At 42.1% G+C, this 21,220-nt stretch overlaps 3 protein-coding genes across 6 annotated transcripts; 2 read left to right on the forward strand and 1 right to left on the reverse strand.

Moving 5' to 3' along the window:
* Window positions 1–2,135: 2,135 nt before the first annotated feature.
* On the reverse strand, window positions 2,136–11,760 carry tmem38a (transmembrane protein 38A). Its single transcript, XM_037114610.1, has 6 exons — window positions 10,938–11,760; window positions 6,146–6,302; window positions 5,024–5,208; window positions 4,441–4,528; window positions 3,884–4,001; window positions 2,136–2,848 (listed from the first exon to the last, which is right to left on the reverse strand). The coding sequence occupies exons 1-6, from the start codon at window positions 11,059–11,061 to the stop codon at window positions 2,645–2,647; spliced, it is 876 nt and encodes a 291-aa protein (XP_036970505.1). The 5' UTR covers window positions 11,062–11,760; the 3' UTR covers window positions 2,136–2,644.
* A 989-nt stretch (window positions 11,761–12,749) lies between these two features.
* smim7 (small integral membrane protein 7) lies at window positions 12,750–14,488 on the forward strand. Of its 2 annotated transcripts, none has more exons than XM_037114620.1 (5): window positions 12,750–13,110; window positions 13,338–13,379; window positions 13,474–13,526; window positions 13,640–13,730; window positions 13,853–14,488. In XM_037114620.1, exons 1-5 carry the CDS (start codon window positions 13,085–13,087, stop codon window positions 13,866–13,868), a joined length of 228 nt encoding a protein of 75 aa, XP_036970515.1. In that variant the 5' UTR covers window positions 12,750–13,084; the 3' UTR covers window positions 13,869–14,488. The 2 variants fall into 2 exon arrangements, with proteins under 2 accessions (XP_036970515.1, XP_036970514.1); XM_037114619.1 differs by having other exon boundaries at window positions 12,756–13,110; window positions 13,471–13,526.
* A 675-nt stretch (window positions 14,489–15,163) lies between these two features.
* On the forward strand, window positions 15,164–20,541 carry LOC119028495 (mediator of RNA polymerase II transcription subunit 26-like). 3 transcript variants are annotated; one of them, XM_037114592.1, is made up of 4 exons: window positions 15,164–15,830; window positions 17,275–17,352; window positions 17,455–18,940; window positions 19,780–20,541. In XM_037114592.1, the coding sequence occupies exons 1-4, from the start codon at window positions 15,753–15,755 to the stop codon at window positions 19,842–19,844; spliced, it is 1,707 nt and encodes a 568-aa protein (XP_036970487.1). In that variant the 5' UTR covers window positions 15,164–15,752; the 3' UTR covers window positions 19,845–20,541. The 3 variants fall into 3 exon arrangements, with proteins under 3 accessions (XP_036970487.1, XP_036970485.1, XP_036970486.1); XM_037114590.1 differs by having other exon boundaries at window positions 15,167–15,830; window positions 17,455–20,541; XM_037114591.1 differs by having other exon boundaries at window positions 15,171–15,830; window positions 17,278–17,352; window positions 17,455–20,541.
* The last annotated feature ends 679 nt before the right edge of the window (window positions 20,542–21,220 follow it).

Consider the following 21,220-nt stretch of genomic DNA (forward strand, 5'->3'; position numbering starts at 1 on the left):
AGTCAGTAAATGAATTGTTTAATCAATGAAAACGATCTTATTCCACGCGGTCTGTCAGTATCATTTACTGTATGCAGTATTCCTTCATCGCCTCATTCCAGCTCATCGTTGAAGCTTGACGTTTATGTTTGAATCCAAGACTCCTTGTTTTTTCAGCTGTGCACTTTAATCAAAATTAATATTTTTCTCTCGTTTTGCATCATTGTAAAATTGTATAATTCAGCTTGTCACATTTAGTACGTCTGGAAACTGAAATAAGTTCTGGCAGTTCGAAAGATTGTTTGGCTGCACACAGTGAGTTTGTACTGACGGATCCATCTGCCAGGCTGAACCCCACCTTGTTTACCCGCGTCTTGGGGAGTACTACCGCATATAGAAAAATGTAAGGGAAAAGCCTGTAAATGGCAGGTATTTTAACATTTAAACTACAAGTTTGAGGCTAGCAGCTTTGAGGCTACATTAGCCCTGCTCGTATAACTTCATCTCCATGTGGTGTTGTAATAATTGGAAAAAAACAAATGAAAAACACAGGAGTGACATGGACGCCAAAAATAAGTTGTTTTCTTTTTTTTTTCTTCCATTGCAATGTTAATAAAATAATCCCAGGATGAAAATAAAGCCAGGACGCTTTTTCTTGAGCTTGAGTTATAGTCGTCTCTCATCTGCGTCTTCAGCAGAAATGAGATGACAGTTTTCTTACAACCATCAATAAAGTTTATGTCACACAGAAAACTGAGACCGAAGAGAGTAAATGAAACCTCTGAGCTGAGTCCTTTGCTCTGCTGAACTGATGCTTCAGAGAAGGTTTCTGTACATGAGCTCCAACAGTGCGACAAACGTAACCAACACAGCCTTTGCCTCCCTGATCTCCTGTGCTGCTGTGAGGAATGTTAAGGCCAAAGGTCGAGTGTAACAACCTCCTGCTAAGTTCATTAGTGATGCTTTATTGCTTGTGCTACAAGAGTTTGTGTTGTTTGTACAAGAGCTCGGCAGGGGGCGTCCAAGTTTCTCAGGACGTGACCTCATGTTGACTTCAGATGTTTCCTTTCACCTCTTAACAGCCCTAGAGTTACATAACAGAGGGTTAATGTGGACATATGTAGTCCTGACTGCCAGCGTCCAGAGTCCTGGACCAGGGCCAGGTCTGGAACAGGTCTTTAATGGTGGAGTTATTTTTTAAAGAATAAATGCAATGCATCAACACCCCTTAGTGTTAGACAGCTGCAAAATGACGTAAAATGACTTCAGATTAATAGTTTATATACCGTTGATGGCTGCAGACAGCTGCGTTACAGCTCAGAGACAGAGGCTTCACACTCAGTATGAAGATTCGTCTGTTTCTGAATAGTGAAGCACCCAAGTACAGTTTTGAAGCACCGACTTGTGGTACTTAAGCACTGGGATGGTGGCCGACCCGTCCTACAGTCCCAAAGCATCAATATTTGATGAGTATGGCAGTGATACTCAAAACTCAGCTTGTCTCACAAACAGGACCTTTAAGTCTGAACATTTTTATTATCTCATAGTAAATATATGCCAGCATAGATGGAATATCTGGATTATATTCTGTTTTCAACCGAAGTAATGAAAAAAAATCATAATTTTAGAGCAGCAGCATTTGCTCTTTATCTCCATCCATGTTTTGTGTTTTGGGGCAGATTCAGGTAAAGGGACGGCTCCAGGAATCTTTTTCACTCCGTTGAGGGATAGGGCATTTTTGGACACTTTTGTTAATTTTCCAAGGGAATATTCCATGGATATTGATGCAATAATTAATTTATCCCTTTTACATTTTTTTAAGCCATTATCTTTATATCTAATATTATCTTGAGATCATAAGTTCATTATTTTGTTATCTCAAGACATCAACAAGACAATTAATTTGTAATCTTGCGATAAAATGTTTATAAGTATAATTCCAAGCATGGCCATTCTCCACGTCCGAGACCTACTATTCACACCAGCTGAATATTTACACAGAAGCTACTTAAAGATGTGTCCGAGCATCCGTTGTGTTTGTTTGCATCCAGTTATTCCACTGATTATAAACGTCTAAAAGCTGCTGGTGTGCTGTCGTAACGTTTCAGAGCTCAATAAATGTCGACAAGAAGATGAAAATAAAAATCATCCAGACAAAATGTTTCTCTTGATTTTATTGAAAGACATGAAGTCGTCTCATCTCGATGTAAAAAGCAGCAATGTTCTCTCACATAATGCTTTGTTCACATTTGGATTTCTGATTGAGAGTCGGGTGAATTTGCGTTTTCTATCTCTTGATGAACTGAACTCAGTTTAAAGGAAACCACTGACACCCGGTAACACAACTACTGATGTGGAACAGAGGCCCATGCAGCTTCTACACGTGGATCACCACACAGATGTTGAGCACAGATGTTCACAAACACATAAATAAATAGGTTTCAAATGTCCAGGTTGGGTTGAAGTGTGAAACATTTGCTGTGGTATTTACAGAGTCCTCGTGCTGTGTAAAATGCAGAAAGCACCATTTTTGCTCTAATAGAGAGGGTCTCACTTGGTAAAACATCAAACTGCCCCTTTCCCTGGAAAGGAATGGGAAGTTCCGTCATGTGGAGACCATGATGGGGGCGAGTCGGATGCAGTTTCACCAGAGCAGCGCGGCGTCCTACTCGGCTTTCTTGACCTTCCTCTTGCGAGCCCCTTCGCTCAGCTCCTCCTTGCTTTTCAGAGGTGAAGATGGGGCGGCGGCGGGAGCGTGATGGTGGTCTTCCTCAGATCCACCCAGAGGGGAGCCGAACAGCAGGTGGCAAACCCAGGACTCGATGAGGGCGAAGGGGGAGCCGTGAGAGTGTCGGGCAGTCATCACCACCTGAAGGAAAGAGGGGTCGGTCAGAGGAGATCAGACTTCAGATCAGATAAGAGTTTGTGATACTAAAGGGGCATTTCATGAACCTCAGTACCAGGAGAGCCTACGTCACATATCGGGCACATGGACTGATGGAAAAATTGAGCTACTGAGAGGCATTATGGGAGCTGTAGGATTGCAATCCTATTCCCATCTACAAAATAAATGTTGGCATTGTTTGTTTCAGCAAACCACTAACATGAGGAATCTCTACGTTTTGGTTTAATATTGTGACAACTCAGTGGTTAAGCTCTGTTTTGTTTAGGCACAAAAACTACAAGGTTAGGGTGAAGAAAAGATCATTTTGGGGTAATAAGTAAGCAAAAGACTGCAGCACAATGTCCTGACGTCTTCCCTAAAATACAAGATTTGTCAGTTAAAACGGGAAGCAATCAGTGGTCTTGAACAGAGCGCTGTCGCTTGGTAGCTGTGTCATAGAAGACTTCTGAACTTCATCACTTCGAAACGATGTAATGATATGAACAAAAGGCACACAACATAGGTCTCTTGCAAGTCCTCCATCTGTAAGGAGGTGAAATAATAAATCACATGAAGGTCCCTCCTTCTATCTGCAGGCAAACATAGAAATGACCAAAGGCTGCTGTGTGTTTGGATGCTTCCAACAGGGTAAAGAACCCAGAGTGGACTTTTTATAAGCTGCTGGATCAAAAAAACTGAGCCTCTAAGGACACAAAAGTGGATCCGTTCTCTCTGTCGCTATGCAAAAAAAATTATATTGACATTCCTAATCCCCCCCCTTCAAAGCTCTGATTGGTCGACTGTTCCTCTTAATTGGCAGAGACAGCTGGAGATTAGCAAAGCAAAAACCTCTTTGAATCACTCAACAAACCAGAAATGTGGGCAGATTATCGTCGAGCACAAGACACAAGCAAAACATAGCTCCAGAGAGACAATAATGGGCATATTCACCAACTTATGTGACTTATATGTTTTACTTTTCTCTCCTAAAGCATAGGCCAAATCCAGCGCTGATCTCACCTTGCTCGTGGCCATGAAGATGGTGAAGGCGAGGATGAGGGTGCTCTTGGACACTGGCAGCCAGTGGGCCTCCTGCATGGTGAAGAGGATGGCTCCGTACAGACTGGCTTTGGTTGGGCTGGGCAGACAAAAGTCAAAACTGTGAGCGGAAACATCTGAGCTGACTGATGAACATTAAAACCAAAAACACAGTTGTGATTTTTGCACTTTCATTTGATTTGATCATTTGGTTGAATGTTTTTTATAAAAGACTTCTTATCCGACAGTGACATTATGCAAGTCTGGTGCATTGTAGTGCCTTTTTTGATATAACCACCAGGGGGCGGCAAAGTCAGACAATTCCAGATTTGTCACTATGTGACTTCACAAATCTGCTGCTTCTCGGAAAGGCTGGATGTGTTCCCTGTTAAATCCTAGTCACGCAGTTTCCTAGTTTCCTAGTTTCCTAGTCCTAGTTTGCTCTCTGGGGTTTGGTGGGAAACAACTACATACTTTGGGAGGCAGTGATGATGATTTGTATGTATTTTCCCGTCCACAGCAGGAAACACAGAACTTACAATGACATGTTGAGGATCTCGTTGGTTTCGGGCCTCCACACGCCGCGCAGCAGCTGCTCAAAATTGGAAATGAGAGCCACTCCAGATCCTGCGCAGATAAAAATAGACAAAGGAAAAAAATGAGGACAAAAAAAAGTCTGTGTCTCGTGTGACTACTCTTATTTGGCTTCAGCTTTCCTCTGATTTTAGTCGTGGGCGCCTGTAGGGTTTCACTACTGAAGCAGAAACAGTAGGGGGCAAGACCAGGGCAACCCTTTATATATGCTTCTATGGACAGTTCTCTATGATTGAACAGTAAAGGTGAAAAGTACACAAAAATGTATGTTTACATGTGCAACAATGGCTGGATTTTAAGACGATAGATCAAGCATGATTCCACATATTTTCTTTCTCTCCACTTTCTGCTGAGCAGACTCAAACTTTACCTCACATTTTTTAATAAAAAGTAAAGATAAAAAGAAAAATAAGTGCTCTCACAGATACCTTTAAAATCTACTTATGTGCTCAATTCCCACTTCTGCGTGTCAACATATATACAGCAGTGAATGGAAGGCAAGTCTCAGTAAAATCGCCGGACGCTGACCTTTCACGTATCCAACGATGACCATGATGAAGAAGCCGTGGTGGTAGGCATGGTGGGCATGGTGAACACCGGCGGCGATCTTACGAGTGCGGACGACCTCCTTCAGGGCGACCAACACCAGCTTGACGGGCAGGAAAGCCACACATTTATAGAAGAGGTTCAGTGGGCAGTAAAAGATGAGGTACCTGAGTTTGGGTTCGACAGAGAAACACATGGTGGAGAGTTACACGGGGACAGGTAAACACCAAGAATTTGCTTTGATGGTCACCAAAAAATAAATATATTGATACTGATTGATTCAAACTGATGTTTGATCGTATTTTTCTGTTTACGGTGTTTTTAAATGTAGTTTGTAGCGCATTTATTCATAGAATCCCTTCTGTGACCAGATGAAACTCATCATTAACTTGAAAATGAAATTGTGGATTTCTCTTGACATCATTGGAAACATTTAGGATAATCCAAGAAATCATGCAGAAATATTACTTATTAAATCTTTAAAGCTGTACTATGAGAGCGCTGTGGTTGAAAACTAAATGAATCAACAGAATTTGAAGAAATATCTTAAAGTTTATATAAATTTATCAATTATTTATGTCATGACGAGTATGTATCATTGCAAAGATATTTACTGAAGGTAACATTCTAGACCCAGACCCATCACACTGCTAACTGCATGGCTAATTGAGCTACCTAGCTAATGGCAGCTACAGTAAGCAGCAGATAACGGTTACTCTGGTGATATGGGTACATGGTGTGTGTTAAAATAATTATAAGAAGTGCTGAGGTCTGAAGGTTGTTTCTCTAATGAAATGTTGCATTCAAAAGTAATTTTGAGGGATATTTAAAACCCTCAAATACAGCTGCTGATATGTGGGGGGGAAAGTTTTTGGTGAATTCAATGATCTGATCATTTAAAGAGTTGTTTGTTTTCCCTTTAAAAGCCGGAAAATACATTTTGTAAGGACCTCCCAACAGTGGCAGGCAAAAGATCATACCACAGTCCTCAAAGTTTGACAATAAAAATAACAAGAATGCATTAATTTAAAAAAAAAGAGATTTGATGTTTCATCCATTTGACCTTAAAACAGAAGGGTAACATCCTGCTGAGGATTTTCTCACCAGACAGCTGAGGCCAGCAGGATGTGGCTGTTGTGTTGGAAATAGTCGACGGGGCTGCTTCCAAGCATGATGTCTGCCAGGATGTAACTACCAAAGCAGTAGAGCATGGCACAGAGCCAGGAGGCCACGGGACTCCTGCGAGAAACCTCCACCGAGCCTGCGACACAGAGGAGGAGCCGTCAGGGACAACATGAACACCTGAACATCTTTAGTTTCAGTGCTCATGTTTTCACAGCCTTAACAAGCTGCAGTGCGTCACTCATCAGGCTTTCAGTCATTTATCATGAACACTTACTCGGTGAGTCTAAAACAAGCCTCCTTTGTCATGTTTGACCATCCGCCTGACACAGTGCAGTTTTTGTGCGGCAATCATTGTTTCTGGGTGAGTCTTGTCCAATGTGAAACATCATCAAGCACAGAAGGTATCAAACAGTTATATAATCCAGCGATACATCTCTGCAGTCATGGTCTTGTCTGGTCTATGAGATAAAATCCAGACTCCTCTTTGTCCGACACTGAGACAAGACCAAGTAAAACCGAAGGCGATTCTGAGACGAGACCCTCGAAAAGTGGTCTGGAGACCATGGCGAGTCTCAAGTCCTACGACACCGCAGAACAATTCATGAAAAGTGATTCATTAAAGGTAAATCATGTGAACAAAGAAAAAAAATGTGCAGAAAAGGAACATCCCACAAATTAATTTGAATTTAAAAAGTAATCAAATATATAAATCAGTTAGTAAATGTAAATGTTTGATGTTCATTTATATCAAAACTATTTTTCCAAAATGCCTCTGATCCTCTGAACTTCTACGCAGAAACTTCTGAAGTTAGCAGTGTTCTTTATTACGAGTCATAAAGTCACGAGTGTTCACTTTCAAAGCTTTCTCCGAGTTCCTGCAGAGAAAAGCAGTTAGGAATGAGCTTCAGAAGTCATTATCAGTGGATCCCTTGTGTGTCTTGCTGCTGTATCTTTGTCCACGCCCAGTCGACTATTTCAGCTCACGCCCTGATAATCCGCCTTTTTACCGTGACCTAATATTGACTCGGGACTTCAACAGGCATTCGTAAGTTGACAGTATTCATTCACCAGTCAAAGACATATACACAGGGTGCTTACTGTTTGTTTAAGTCAGGCCTTGTATCTACAACCACAGTCTGTTTGGCAGGTTGGTTTCAGTCTCATTGAATCTATTACACCTCACATGTATAGTCCATGTTCATCCTGCTAGCAAGAGGAGAGGAAACTTTATACAAATGACTACACCTCTCTCAGCCAGGCTGTTTGTTGTCCTACAAGCTTTCTTGTTCTCATTCTCCTGTTTTATCCTGCTTGTCCCCCTTTTCACCTCTCTGTGCTGGAACATCAACCATCCTGGGACGTCTCTCACTGCCCTGTAAAACCTGACAAAGTGACTTTCCCAAAGAAGAAAAATCGAAGGTACCTCAAAATTACCAAGTAAAGTTGAATTATTTAGGTTGTTACAACTTTTTAGCTCGTACAACTTGAAGTTACTTTCACATGGTTTTGTTAAGTTTTTGTGAGGAGGAGGAGGTAATGTTTCCATTTCCATTTGTCTGTTGGTTGGTTTTGTCAGCAGATGTGCACAAAAACTACGGGACAAATTTCCATGAAACGTGGATGGAGGACGGCCCAGAACAGACCCTGTTAACGTTTGGGTACGGATCCGGTTGAAGGGAATGATCCAGCAATTTTTTTCTCTCATGTAAGCTAACACTGTGAGACACTGTAGGCCGTTTTCCTGACGATTTTCATAAATTTCTCAGGGAATAATTGTGGATCTCAATGAAGAAAATCAGGCTGTTATCTACAAGTTAGTACAAATGGAGGTATGCACTCTACTAAGTGCCGTTCTAGTTTGGGCCTGTGTTGATTATATTTTATTATGTGTGGCGCTTTGGGTTGCATGTTTGTTTGAAAGGTGCTGTGTAAATAAAGCCATTTTGTCTTCTTTCCAGGTTCTTATAGTGGAGATGAAGTATCTCAACTTTTTACCTCATTACAGGCTGTTTTATTGTGGGGGAGGAGTTTTCTTGTCATACTGCTGATAACCAATAATTATAGCTGTAGCATAAATATAGTGGAGTGAAAAGTGCATTGTTTCACTCTGAAATGTAATGAGATGAAGGTAAAAAACAAAAAAGGCATCTAGAATAACAATGAAACATGTATTTGAAGCACAAGCACCTCAAAAATGTACTTTCGAGCAGCACTTTGATTAAACAAGCTCAGTAAGCGGAGACGTGAATGGAGCGCGGCTGCCCCGCCGCACAAATCTCCAACAACAGGTGGGTGAGGGTGTCGTGGTGCGACAGGCGCTCAGTTTGAGAGCAATCCGATCCTGAGAAATGCCGCCCTATAAATACATTCTGCCCAACTGCTTCTCCTGCCCTCCAACGGACAGGCCTGTCTTAACCTCTGACCCCAACACTTGTCCGTCCTACGCCCCCCCCCCCACACACACACACACACACTCATGTTGACCCGCCGAAACTCATTCATGCGCCAACTGTTCCAACACGTACTGTAATCGGGGACTCTCCTCTCAGACACATGTGGGAACGGTGCAACATTTGACTGTAAAATATTGTGAGATATGAGGACAAGGGTGAGCAGTGACAGTCATGATGTCAGCTGTCACAGTGAGCCTGAGCTCTGAGGAAGTAATGGACGCACACAAGTGATAATTGTTTAGATGAAATACAAGTATCAGCTGTTTTCTTTCTCATTCAATACAAAATACAACAAATGTGTTGAAGGAGAATGAGCCAATCACCTTCACCCCAACTACTATTTGTTTATATAATGGCCAACTTTATGCATGTGATCAGTCAAAAGGAGAAATGATCACAGCCCTGACTGTTAAAGGGCTTTATGTGATCATTTATATGCATAAATCACTGTGAAAAATAAGACCTTCTTCATCTCTCTCAGGTTGTCTTTCCTTCTGACTTCTTACCCCAAGATATTATTTTATCACATTCAAGCTCGTAGTCTTAAGACTCAGATGAGGCTGACTCAAGTGACATCACACGAGGCAGTTATGAACAGACAGACCGCGAACAGTCTTCGATGTGCAGCCTCAAATTAGTGTCACTTTCCTTTAAGGCCAAACTGTAAACTAGATTAGATGAATAGCTTATCTAAGAGATTGAATTTAACAAAATTTCACCTGTCAGGACACCAAACAGACTGAGTTCACACACAGCTGACCCTAACTGACAAACTAATGAGGGCAGTTGTAGATACATTACAGAATCATATGGATTTCATGGCAAAAACAAATAAAATCTTTTAAATGTCTCCAGATCGGTTGATCCAGAGATGAGACTCAAGTCTCCAGCCAGTCCCAAGTCATTTCTTCTTCTCTGTCAAGTCGATTCGAGTCGCTTATTCCCCCCAAAATACTGCAGTCTTACCAGCAGGATCCAGTCTTCATGAGGAGAGAAGACAATGACAATTTATGTAACTGTTCAAAAAAGTTCCTCCCCATCATCACTACAGACACGTCATTCGAGTCTTTATGTCTCAAGTCAAGTCAGGTCACAATTAACACACAATTAACTTCCAAGTCGAAGTCGAGTCTCAAGTCCCTTATTTTTCTGTCCAGTCAAGACACAGGACAGTAACTCGAGCCGGGTCCAGGTCTCCAGTGGCTCTGCTGTTTTCCTGGATTGACTGCATGGAGCCTCACTGTCGAGGGAAATGTGTTCTTTCACTCACTTTAATCATCAAAACGTGCACTGCTGAGCCCGCTTACATTATTATATGTCTGCATTTGTGTTTTGTGTGTGTGGTACAAGCGACTGGAAGTCTGTGTTTCCCCTTGGGAGCAATAAAGTATCTGTCTGTCTAAAAAGATTCATGTTTGGCAACACAAAACACACATGTTGATCTCTGAAGCTCTTTTCTTCACTGAATGAGTGAAGAGTGAACTTTTTCTTCAGGCTGAGGGGAATGCGATATTTTCAAAGCCACACACACTCGGGAACATTAAGTTCGCGCTGGGCTGTTAGCTCTCCAGCTAATTTCATGTTTAGTGTAAATACATGTGCAGCGGAGGGGCTTCAGAGACCCACTGACACTGTCTATTTCAGGATCTTCTATTTATTGCCTAAGTCTCTGGTATGCACAGGCCTTCTCTCGGATTTCACCCTGCTCGGGCTCTGTTGCTCAAAGGTGTTCAGTCTTGGGAATTATCAGACTTTTTTCTTTCATTCATTTTTTTTCTTTTTTTTTAAATCCAAAACTGAGTGGGTTTAATCTACTCTGAATGAGGTCAGGCTGCTGCAGCAACAGACATTCCCCCACAGCAAGCGAGCGAGCAAGCAGAGCTGCAAGTGCTCCTGCTGCAGCTTATGTAACAGGTCACGCTTTATAAGGATAGGGTGCTACACAGATAACAGCACACAGAAAAGTCCCTATAGGGATATTACAGCAATGTGTGGTTAAAACACAGAAAAGCAGCTTTAGATTTGACTTCTTCACTTTTAATTTACTGCCTTTTTCGTCTCAGAAATTGCTACTAAGTTCTTTAAGGGCCTAATGTTGAATTCACGTGTTAGAAATGTGTTGTTCTAGGCATATTTTGCCTTGTGCTGATGTGAATAAATGCACCCTTAGACACAGGTTGTGGTGAAGTGTGGTGGCGCCTAAAATAACAAGCGGTGCAGCACCACAGATAATCATATTTATCAGGTCGTAAACAGTGCTTTTAATGTGAAAAACAAAGCTGGCCCGAGGCGGAACAGAAAGTGTGACACGCACTCACCTGGCTCGTATTTGAGGTAGAGGATGGACACGATGTAATAAGCGAGATCAAACACAGGAAACATTCCCAGTTTGGAGAAAGTTTGGGGGAAATCGCCCAAATTAAGAGCTGAGAGCACCTCCATGTTGCCTTTTTTTCTGTAGACGACTGAACCCCCCGTTTGTCGTTCTGTGTTTTCTTCTTCTTTAGTCCAACTGCTGCAGTGTGGATCAGAAAAAAAAGCCCCCCCGAAAAAAACCCGGTGTCCACCGACTCTCCACCAAGCCCCCCGGTCTCGACAGTGAGAGAACTGTGACACTCAAGCCTTCCTATTAATACCGCTCATCTCCAGCAGCCTCTCAGCATCATCTTCATCACCACCATCATCATCCTCCTCGGCGGCAGCAGCAGCATCTGCGCTCCGTGCCAGCTGCTCCGCTTGTTTTCAGACGACAGGTTTTACATGTCAGCTGCTGCTTGAGACATGAAAACAAAAAAGCTGGTTGTCCTCTTGCATTCATTCATTCATTCATTCATTCGTTCGTTTGTTCGTTCGCTTAAGAGAGAGAGGATCCTGGGAAACGCAGCAGCGGAGATCCGAGACAAGTGTCCAGGATTAATATCGTACAAAGATTCATTCAGCCGCTCATGAACAACAGCCCCGCAGCCCGGATCGGATCCTGCGCCAGGGCTGACTCACAGCCAGATGATCGGCTCTAATCCTGCAGGCAGCGCGGACACATTCGGTGATATCACCGGCTGTTTACACTGTCCCGCATGATGCACCGCACACATGTTGTGATTAAAGGCGCAGTGATTTCAGACCCGCATTATGGCACCGCAAAACGATTTTATTAATTCTTTATTTGATTTAATGTATTAAGTTTATTTATTTATTTATTTATTTTTAAAAACGGAGAATAATAATAAGAGCAATGACCTCATCCGCCACCAGGGGGCCGTACAGCCACAACATTGAAATTGAGGAAATGGGAAGGGGGGCGTCCTTGTTTGACATCGTAGGCATGTCTTTGTCTTCTACCTAGTGTACATTCACAGCCCATACACCCATGTTTTGAGATTGTACCCTCATATAGATGCTATAGGTAAGAGTATTTACAGCAAGATGTGTCTACCATATCAATAAAAGCAAGAAAATCCCCCAAACTGGTTTTATTAGATGTCCATTTAACTTATTTATTTGTTTGTTTCTTTGTTCGTTCGTTTGTTTACCCTATTGATGTCAATTCTGCCAACAACACTCAGCTCTCTGGGACCATATATTTTATGTATTACATAGACTACTTATGTGATTTCAATTTAAGACTGTTCAAATATTGTGTTTTTAGTTTTATATTTACAAAAGTACAATGCAAAATTACATATTCAAAGATGTAACAGGGGGTGATTTTTTGTTTATTATGTATTCATTTCTCGAGAGCATAAAACGATCTAGACAAAAATGGACATTAAAGCATTTTTCACACAATACCCTAAAATCTCCAAGTAGCCAAACTGTTTATAAGATGATGCAATGATGTCATACTGATACAAGAAAGAAATTGTTTTGTGTCAATATGAGGGTTATAGCAGACTATTTAACCGAATTGACAAGCAGCTAAAAACCTTTAGCAGGTAAATACATTTTTAATTGTTATATTTTGTGTAGATAATAAAGCTAAACATTTATTTGAAATAAATTAAGAATTGGAATTAGAACTTAAATTGAAATAAAAATGAATTTAAAGATAAATTCCAAAAAATACAAATACAAACACAAACACAAATGAATAAACCTGCCGCTGATATCACTTTTCTTGTCTACAGGTGGCGCACGTTGCTCAGGCATGGGTATGCACCTCCAGAATTCCCTTAATTTGGTCTTCCAGGCAAAATTTCTCGGTTGATGTACAGCTCCTCTGTCATTCACCCCAACCACCACCTAACCGTATGACCGTGAACAGTTACCATCTATTGCTGCTATTATTTGAATCCAATGTATCGATTTGATTGGAGGACAAAGTCGGAGGCACAGAGCTCGACAGGAAGAACCTGATAGACCAACATTATGGAATTAAACCCACGGATAAGCCGTCAGGAACACTATTGGTCACTGTGAGTGCGTGACGAACACGGAAGTGAGGCGTCTGTGATGTGATGTGAACAAAATGATCGGAGATCTGTTGATATTCGGGTAATTTGCACGTTTCTGTCACATTTCACTACGAACACCGATTTTTTTCAGTCGAAATACTCTCTCGGTGCGTGTTATTGTGCCAAGTGTTGTTAGTTAGATAGCCGCGCACCAAGCTAAATAACAAGCTAGCACTGCGCCATTGCCAGCTCACCAGCTAGCGTTAGCACAGCTGGTTAAAACACTGCTACCTGTAAACAAACAGTTTGTGTCTCTGTTCCCTCTAGGACCTTACTGGTGAATGCAGGGGCTGTGCTGAATTTCAAGCTGTGAGTATTAATGTCATTGTCACTGTTATGAACCAACGCTGAACACATAAACCTGAAGTCACGAAATAAACTATTGCTTGTATGTGATTAGCAGCAAAAGGAAGGAGTCCCACGGGTTTGGAGATGAGTCCAGTGCACCAACAACAGGTGTGTCTTCAAAAAATAAAGACTTAGTAGCCAAGAATCAGCGAATGAATGTGTGACACAGATATCTGTAGTTTTAAAAGAAGTGCCACGTTAATGAGGCGTCTGTCTTTCAGGTGACAACATCAGAGAGTTCCTGCTCAGCCTGCGGTACTTCAGGATCTTCATCGCTCTGTGGAACATCTTCATCATGTTCTGTATGATCGTGTGAGTAAAAGTCTTGATGCTGGTAACAATAATGTAGCTGTTGACCTGTAGTGGTTGGATGTGATGGTGAGCAGGCTGTGACATCTGTTTTCTGACTGGCTTCCTAATGTCTCTGATCTCAGATTGTTTGGATCATGATCAATGTTCGTGGGCCGACTGGACCTCCACCACCAGGATGTCAGCTGTTCAAGAAGGATGATACAAACTTCTTCTTAATAAGACTTTGCCATTCTTTTGGCCTTTTTAACTGTAATTATGCTCCATTTTCCTTAAGACACCACACCGTAAATCTCCTTCTGGCTGTACAGGAATTTATGAATCGCTGTATTTATTTTGTCTTACTGAAGTTGTTACATTTTGCCCCTTTTTCGCTAAGCTGAAACTGTACCAACACCACTGTCTTTGTTGGAAATTTGTTGTCTTGTTCCCTTCGTAATGACGGACAGCCCTCACTAATGGGAGAGAAAATGATCTTTCTGTGACATGTCACCTGTGTGTCACCATTTAAGGGTCCTATTTGGCCCTCAAACTTCACATATCGCCCTTCTTAAACATCCTTTTATTTTCTTAAGCAGCAATCAGAATTCAGCTGTATTCAACGAACAAATCAATTAATGAACTCCACGTCTCTCCTGTTAAAAGAATATTTTAATGAAACCTCTTCATTTTCCTTTGGGCCACATGTGCTGTATGTAAATGTATATGCACTAAAATGTAAATGTGTCCATAATCTTAACAATAAAAATGCAGTTTTCTTATCCACTGTCTGTTAACTGACTGGCCTGATAGCTTTTGCCCTTTCAGTTTTGCAGCTGTTCCATTTTACTGTCCCTTTTTATCAGGCCTTTTATGTAATTCTGTACGTTTATTATAGCCTTAAAAGTCATAATTAGCCACTATTAAAATTCCTTTTGAATTTATTAAACACGCTTTTGCCACAGTGCCTATTATTTAATTAAGTTTTAATCAGTAGTTCAGAAGAATACTGCCATTTTGTCTTGCGGTGAAGCTCCAGATATGTTTTGTCGGCAACAAAACTTTACCTGTCTCTCCATCTGCATGGAGGTGCGTAGATAATGACTGAATTTTCATTGTGGGATGAACATTTCCTTTAAGGATCAATTCTCTCTCAGCTTTGTAGGATCCAGACACTGTATAGTCTTTAATTCCAACAGTGCCATCAAGTGATCATGTAAGAAAGGTGCAATACATGTGAAATTGACACACAGACGTAGAAATATATTTAGAAACATGGGGAGCAGGGTAATCTGAGGTAAAGATGTGATGAATATAAATACATAGAGAGAGACAGAGAGAGAGTGATGGGGGTGAGGGGAGGCTGGATCACAAACAGGATTTTGACATTAAATTTATTGAAGGTGAAATAGTGGCAATGCAGTGTTCAGTTTCCTTCAAAATCAGATTTTCTTTTTTTATTATTTGGTCTGTTACTATTTGCAAATTGCAAATCAGAAATTCTGCCATGGCACGACTGATACTAATAAGGGAGAGGACCAGTATGATGATTTTTATTGTTACAGAAACAGAAACCAAACACAACATCTTTGACGAAATAAGTCCACATTAATATTATACACATTTCACGTGTTAATCTGTTCGGAACGACACATGACACCCCCCTGCTGCAGCCACAGACCACACTATTGTCCATCTCCCACAGAACAATAATATCGCGGACGTGAACAATCGGTTACGTAAAAATGTCCCATCGTGCATTGCGCGAACGCTTCACAAAAAGCCCGACGAGAAGAGCGAGGAGGAGGAGGCTACCAGCCGAGAGGGGTAGCCGATTCCCGGAGAGGATTTTCTGTTCCCGTCGTCCCGAATGATCCAGTCGTGACGGCGCCGAATGAAAGCGAAGATAAAGGCATCATAAAACATGATGCTCGCCCCCAGAGAAGATCTTCCGTCGGGCCTGTGAGTGTCGGCAGGTTTCCGACCGCCGCCTCTTCGGGGGATTCTGCTGTCTGAGTCCGTCCTGACCCGCGACACCGCCAGGCGATGACAGCGGCCACAGCCACAGCCACTCCGCAGGTGATGAGAGACCGGCTGCTACAGGCCATCGACGGCCAGAGCAATGTGAGTATAGCCGCTGATTCCCAGAGGACGCAGTGGGCGCAAAGAGGCAGACAACAAGGCCGAGAAGACCCCGGCTCGCCACAGAGGGTTGACAAAGTGGGGGCAGTCGGTGTATGGAGAGTTATTATTTGCTTGCTAATTAGCTGGCTAACATCACTATTTAGCCAAAGTTACTACAGGCAGGCATTCCAGAGCCGGGCTAACTGACTGCTGCTGGCTAATGTTCATGTACCCAGGTTAGCTTATCTGTGTACACTGGAATTCACGGTTTCAATTCAAGACTGGAGACAGAAGTGACAGACAAGAGACTTTGGTCAACTGAGGTTTAAGTAAACTCAAGGCTTCACTTTACCTCGAACAGCTGATGAGATTACCATGGAATGTTACAGCACTCCTCAAAGAATGAAAGGATCCATGATGCATCCAAAATAAAATATGTAATACTAGACTACTTGTAGGAATTCGTCCATTTCATCAGCACCAATGGTATGTCAGTCATCGATGAGTAGAAACATCCTGGCAACCTCATGAGCTTGACTGAATTAAGTAAAACATTTTCAGGGCTGCATCGACTATTTGCATTATAATCTACTGATTGTTTTCATGATTAGATGTACTGCCAAAAAGCGGTCTTTTATTGTTTCCAGGGGTTGCTAGCTACCACAATATAAACCATATGGTAAAATTGTTAGTGGTGGATACAATTCATAGTATATAACATAATTTTCCAGACCTAAATTGGTGTTGATCAAGACCAGATTAAAGTGAGTGGACCGCTGTTGTCAGCACTTATCTACTATGTTACTTGCAGATCTGACTTGGACGTCTTGTGGGATAAAATGGCACATTTGCATGCAATCTCAGTTTGTCATATTGATCCTGAAACCAGTATGAGTACATTGTGTCTTGACAGACAGGTGCACATTTGAAAGTCTATTCAAATTATGCCTTGACTCATTCTCTCTCTGTGGAACCAAGCATGTCTGCAAAACTGAAATATTTCGATGTCCACAGTTAAACATGGCAATGGACAATGACGTGTTTCTCTATATGAGGTAGTTTGGCCTATCAGAGTTGCTGACCATCTCACTTCTGCAGTCTCCCCTTGCTCTGATGGCAACCGCAAACCGTCCAGCAGCGACAGCTTCTTGTATACCCTCCCTCATTTCACAAACGGCAACAGCGCTTACGTTACGGCAACTCTGAAGGGACCCACTATTTTTGCGCATTCTGGCAAGGGGCCCATGTTGCGATGATACAGGGCTCAGTGGTTGATGACTGTCAGACATCTGCTATGGATGATGGCATCATCTTTCAGCCTAACCCTAGTTCAGAATCACAAACATCTACATGCATACAATTGCACGCAGATGCTGTTGTTACAATGTTGACAACATTATGATATCAGAGGACTGTGATTATATAAACCTATGTGTCTCTTCAGCAGATATGCAACATGGTGGCAGTTATGGAGGTGATCTCCTATTTGGAGAAATATCCCATCACCAAAGAGGCCCTGGAGGTAGGTTACATTCATACTTACTGTGTGTGCATTCAAGATAATGTGCTGTTGTAGCCATTCAAATCACAGCTGCTGTGTAAGAGTGATATTATTTTCTTAAAGGAAACCCGTCTCGGCAAGCTCATCAACGACGTGCGGAAGAAAACCAAGAATGAGGACCTTGCCAGACGGGCAAAGAAGCTCCTGCGCAACTGGCAGAAGCTAATTGAGCCAGGGAAGGGTGAGGTGTCGTCCAAAGGACACACCGGTGCATCGTGGTCTTCCAACGGTGGTGCACATCCCTGCATCTCCACTCCAGCTGCCACCACACCATCAGGTAAAACAGGTCCGGAGTTGAAGAACAGAAATGACTTCAACAACTACTCTTCCCCGAAGGTGGAAAAACTGAGCAACAGGAAACGTAAATGTGACCAGAAGGAAGGGCAGCTATTACCAGCCAAGATATCCAAAACGACCCTCAATGATAAAATACAAAACTCCACACAGCTGCCAACCAATGGAATTGGTGGTAGCTCTGACATTTTAGCAGACGCTTGTGCACATCAGCCTTTAGACAGGGACATTTCTGAGCCTTTGGACAGTGACAGGCTAAATAAAATCCCTGTAAATGCTGTTAAACCTCATCCAAGTGCCCCAGGATACAGCAAGCCTCCTAGCACCTCTTCTTTGCTGAAAGCATCAGTTCTGCAGCAGCAAGCCAGACAAGAGCAAGCTGCCTCTGGAGGGCAGTATCGACCCAGAAGCCCACGTGGTTCCCTGCACAGTCCCCAAACTCCAAAGCAGGAAGCTGGTGTTAAAAAAATGGCATTGCAAGTACAGAGTCCTTCAAGCCTCACTGTGAGGCCTGGGTCTGTGGACACCTCTGGGTTGGGGTCTTCACCTCAGTCTTTCAGTGTTTCTGTTCAGGGTTTGCACACCGACGGTTCATGGTCTGCAGATTTGGACTCTAAAAGCAGGCTTCCCGACCCATCTCTTCATAACTCCGTAATTGGGTGCAGTAATGGCGTCAGTTTGGATGATGGTGGCGCTGTAAGCAATATGGGAAGAAGGAGAGGACATAAATACAAAACAAAGGACTATGTGGTGAAGTTAGATAACCAGGCAGTAGAAGATGGCACTAAACCCGTCAGGTTAAAAGACAGGAGACTTACATTTGACCCAGTAACAGGACAGATCAAATCTTCCTTTCACAAGGAGTCTTGCCAGGAGGGCGAGGTCAGACTGGACCTTAAGACTGAATCCCAGTGGTCAGAACAGCCGAAGCAAAATCCACCAGTTGGTCCCAGTCCCTTCCAGCAGACAGACTGGAAAGAGCTGTCGAGGAGTGACATCATCCAGTCGTACCTCAGCCAGCAAAGCAACGTGCTGACATCGTCAGGCGCCCACACCCCTGGTGCACACTTTTTCATGACAGAGTTCTTGAAAAAAGAGGAACACCAAAGTAAAGATGCCAAGAAAACACACACATTGGCACCAGAACTCCCAGCCAGGGTTTTACCTGGGATTAGCAGAGACGTCATCAGTGAAGACCTGGACAGATTACACACACAACACTGGTCCGGGGTTAATGGTTGCTACGACACAAAAGGTAATTGGTTTGACTGGACGGACTGCATCTCCTTAGACCCGCACGGAGATGAGAGCAGGTTGAACATCCTGCCGTACGTCTGTCTGGATTAAAACTAAGTTCGGGTTTTTGGATAGGAAGTTGTAAGCTGCCTTCATCGTACAGCATGTGTGAAGGCACTTCTAAGAGTAAGCTGCTGTTTTTGCACCGTACGTTGGTGAAAGTGGAGTCAATATGCTGCCTGCTTTTTTGGGGGGGGGGGGGCTGTGTGTGTGTGTGTGTGTGTGTGTGTGTAAAGCACAGAGGATGTAATCAGTGTTTTTTTATGAGTTTTTGAACATTGTGTGAGGACCGCACGAAGGAAAAAGGCTATGCATTATCTGTCCTTTTTTAGTTGTCGGTGTTCAGTAACTGTACAGATTATGTTTCTAATACCTGCCATTGTTTGTATGGGAGAGGGCGTCACGTTAAACTGCACAGCTACATCTGATTTGACTTGTTCTCCACATGCCTCGTTTAATGTGACTTCACTGAATTTTTTTTTTCCACTCACGTTTATACCACAACACAGTATTTTATTTTTTTTATTTTTTTTTTTTTTATTTAAAGTCAGTAATATTTTTAAAAAGGAACCTGTGACTCTCTTAACTTTATCAACTTTTGGTGGAGATTAATAGGGTACATAATCAGAGCAGATATCCAACATATCCATCTCCCAGTCAGGTTTTTGTCAATATTTGCTCATGCATCTCAAACAAGCCTGTGTAGATGACATGCTATCCTTTTTCCCATTGGTATTAACAACTATCAACTGTTGGTGCTGTGAAAATAATTTATCATTGCACCTTTTTTTTTTTTAGAATCGCTGTTCCATCATCGCACAACTGTCTCGAGCAGCGACTTTAAGCAGAGAGGAAAAAGCTGACAAATCAGTTTAAAAACATTTGAATATTTTCTTGGTTGTGAGGTTTGATCGCTGTTAAATAAAGTGATATGAAACTGCCAGATGTGACCGTGCAGGTTGAGGGGAGAGAGAGAGAGAGAACGCCTGCGACAATGCACGCTTATAAAGAAATGTGGCTGTCATGTATGATATTTAATTACATTTTCGTATTCATTTTAAGATTTTTATATGTGTACAGACTACACTAAATCATGTTTTGTTAGATTTTTTTATTCAGAATTGGTTCAGCGATGCAGCGGCTTTCTAATGTTTTCCTGTTGATGCATCAGTCTACCTTATACAGGAAAACTCAAATGCCACATTCTGATAATGTGAACTTATTTTATTTTATACTTGCCTTTTCCCTTTACTGTGTATTTAGGTTGTATAATATGAATTGGAATGGCAGAGAAGAGCAGATTATGCTACTAGCTTGCATCTTTCTACTGTCAAGACAAAATGAGATACAAATTGACATGCTGGATAAAGTACTTAATATCATTCCTTTAGATATTGTTTGCCTTATGGAAACCTGTGTTTTCCCTAAAGACAGAGCCTTAGTGAATGTACAGAAATTAGCCTTTTGTGTTCAGTCGAATGCAGAAGAGAACATATTTGCTACTTAGTCCTTTAAGTGGACATGTTGATAAGTGTTAATAAAAAACGGAACAAATTGTGATTGCCCTTTCTTCTTGTGTTTATTACTGACTCTTGCTTGCATTAATGTAAGAGACAAATGAATCCCCACAGTGAAGGTATCTGCACTTGCCCGATGCACACAACACACTGGAAACAACAGTCCCTCCCATGCTAATGATAAAACTTAACAGTTCCAGATAATACACTTGCTTCTCTATGCAGGTGGAGCTGATTTGGTTAGGTAGTTCAACAGGAAATAATTGGCAACTGCTTTAATACTCACTTGTTATTTTTCAAGCAGATTTAGTAAATAAGGTGTGAACATCTTTGTTTTGGGCTATTTGGCAGACAAAAAAAACAAGTGACTGACAGGGAAATTGTTTTGGGCTTCATCATCGCCTTGCCTTTAATTCTGACTTTGTGACATCACACTGTGTCACAGACTCACATTTGCATAATTATTGTTTGGCAGGTAAGTATTCACTTATCACAGCTGCTCTGTTGTTAGTGGTGCTGGCTCAGGCATGTGTGAGCTGACCAGTCAGAGCACACTGGGTTATCAGGACAGGGGTCCTCAAAGAGACAGGAGCTGAGACAATGTTTAAGACAGAGGAGGAATATGGTGCTGCAGTTCTGGGCATCATGATAGAACAGATGTGGGTTTTTTTTAGCATTGAAGCCTGTAAACCTGTTATAGAGGTAACCCAAAATACAATTTG

The sequence above is a fragment of the Acanthopagrus latus genome, chromosome 11 (assembly GCF_904848185.1).
Source record: "Acanthopagrus latus isolate v.2019 chromosome 11, fAcaLat1.1, whole genome shotgun sequence".
In the NCBI taxonomy this organism is placed as follows: domain Eukaryota; kingdom Metazoa; phylum Chordata; class Actinopteri; order Spariformes; family Sparidae; genus Acanthopagrus; species Acanthopagrus latus.

What these genes read in the sequence shown, in the direction of transcription:
- tmem38a (XM_037114610.1), bottom strand. Translation starts at nt 11,061, where the DNA reads ATGGAGGTGCTCTCAGCTCTTAATTTGGGCGATTTCCCCCAAACTTTC. An exon ending in CTACCTCAAATACGAGCCAG is followed by an intron (nt 6,303 to 10,937) that starts GTGAGTGCGTGT and finishes TCTGTGTCGCAG; the next exon opens with GCTCGGTGGAGGTTTCTCGC. An exon ending in TCTTCATGGCCACGAGCAAG is followed by an intron (nt 2,849 to 3,883) that starts GTGAGATCAGCG and finishes TCTTTCCTTCAG; the next exon opens with GTGGTGATGACTGCCCGACA.
- smim7 (XM_037114619.1), top strand. Translation starts at nt 13,085, where the DNA reads ATGATCGGAGATCTGTTGATATTCGG. An exon ending in GGAGATCTGTTGATATTCGG is followed by an intron (nt 13,111 to 13,337) that starts GTAATTTGCACG and finishes TGTTCCCTCTAG; the next exon opens with GACCTTACTGGTGAATGCAG. An exon ending in GCTGTGCTGAATTTCAAGCT is followed by an intron (nt 13,380 to 13,470) that starts GTGAGTATTAAT and finishes GTATGTGATTAG; the next exon opens with CAGCAAAAGGAAGGAGTCCC.
- LOC119028495 (XM_037114590.1), top strand. Translation starts at nt 15,753, where the DNA reads ATGACAGCGGCCACAGCCACAGCCACTCCGCAGGTGATGAGAGACCGG. An exon ending in CCATCGACGGCCAGAGCAAT is followed by an intron (nt 15,831 to 17,274) that starts GTGAGTATAGCC and finishes GTGTCTCTTCAG; the next exon opens with CAGATATGCAACATGGTGGC. An exon ending in TCACCAAAGAGGCCCTGGAG is followed by an intron (nt 17,353 to 17,454) that starts GTAGGTTACATT and finishes ATTTTCTTAAAG; the next exon opens with GAAACCCGTCTCGGCAAGCT.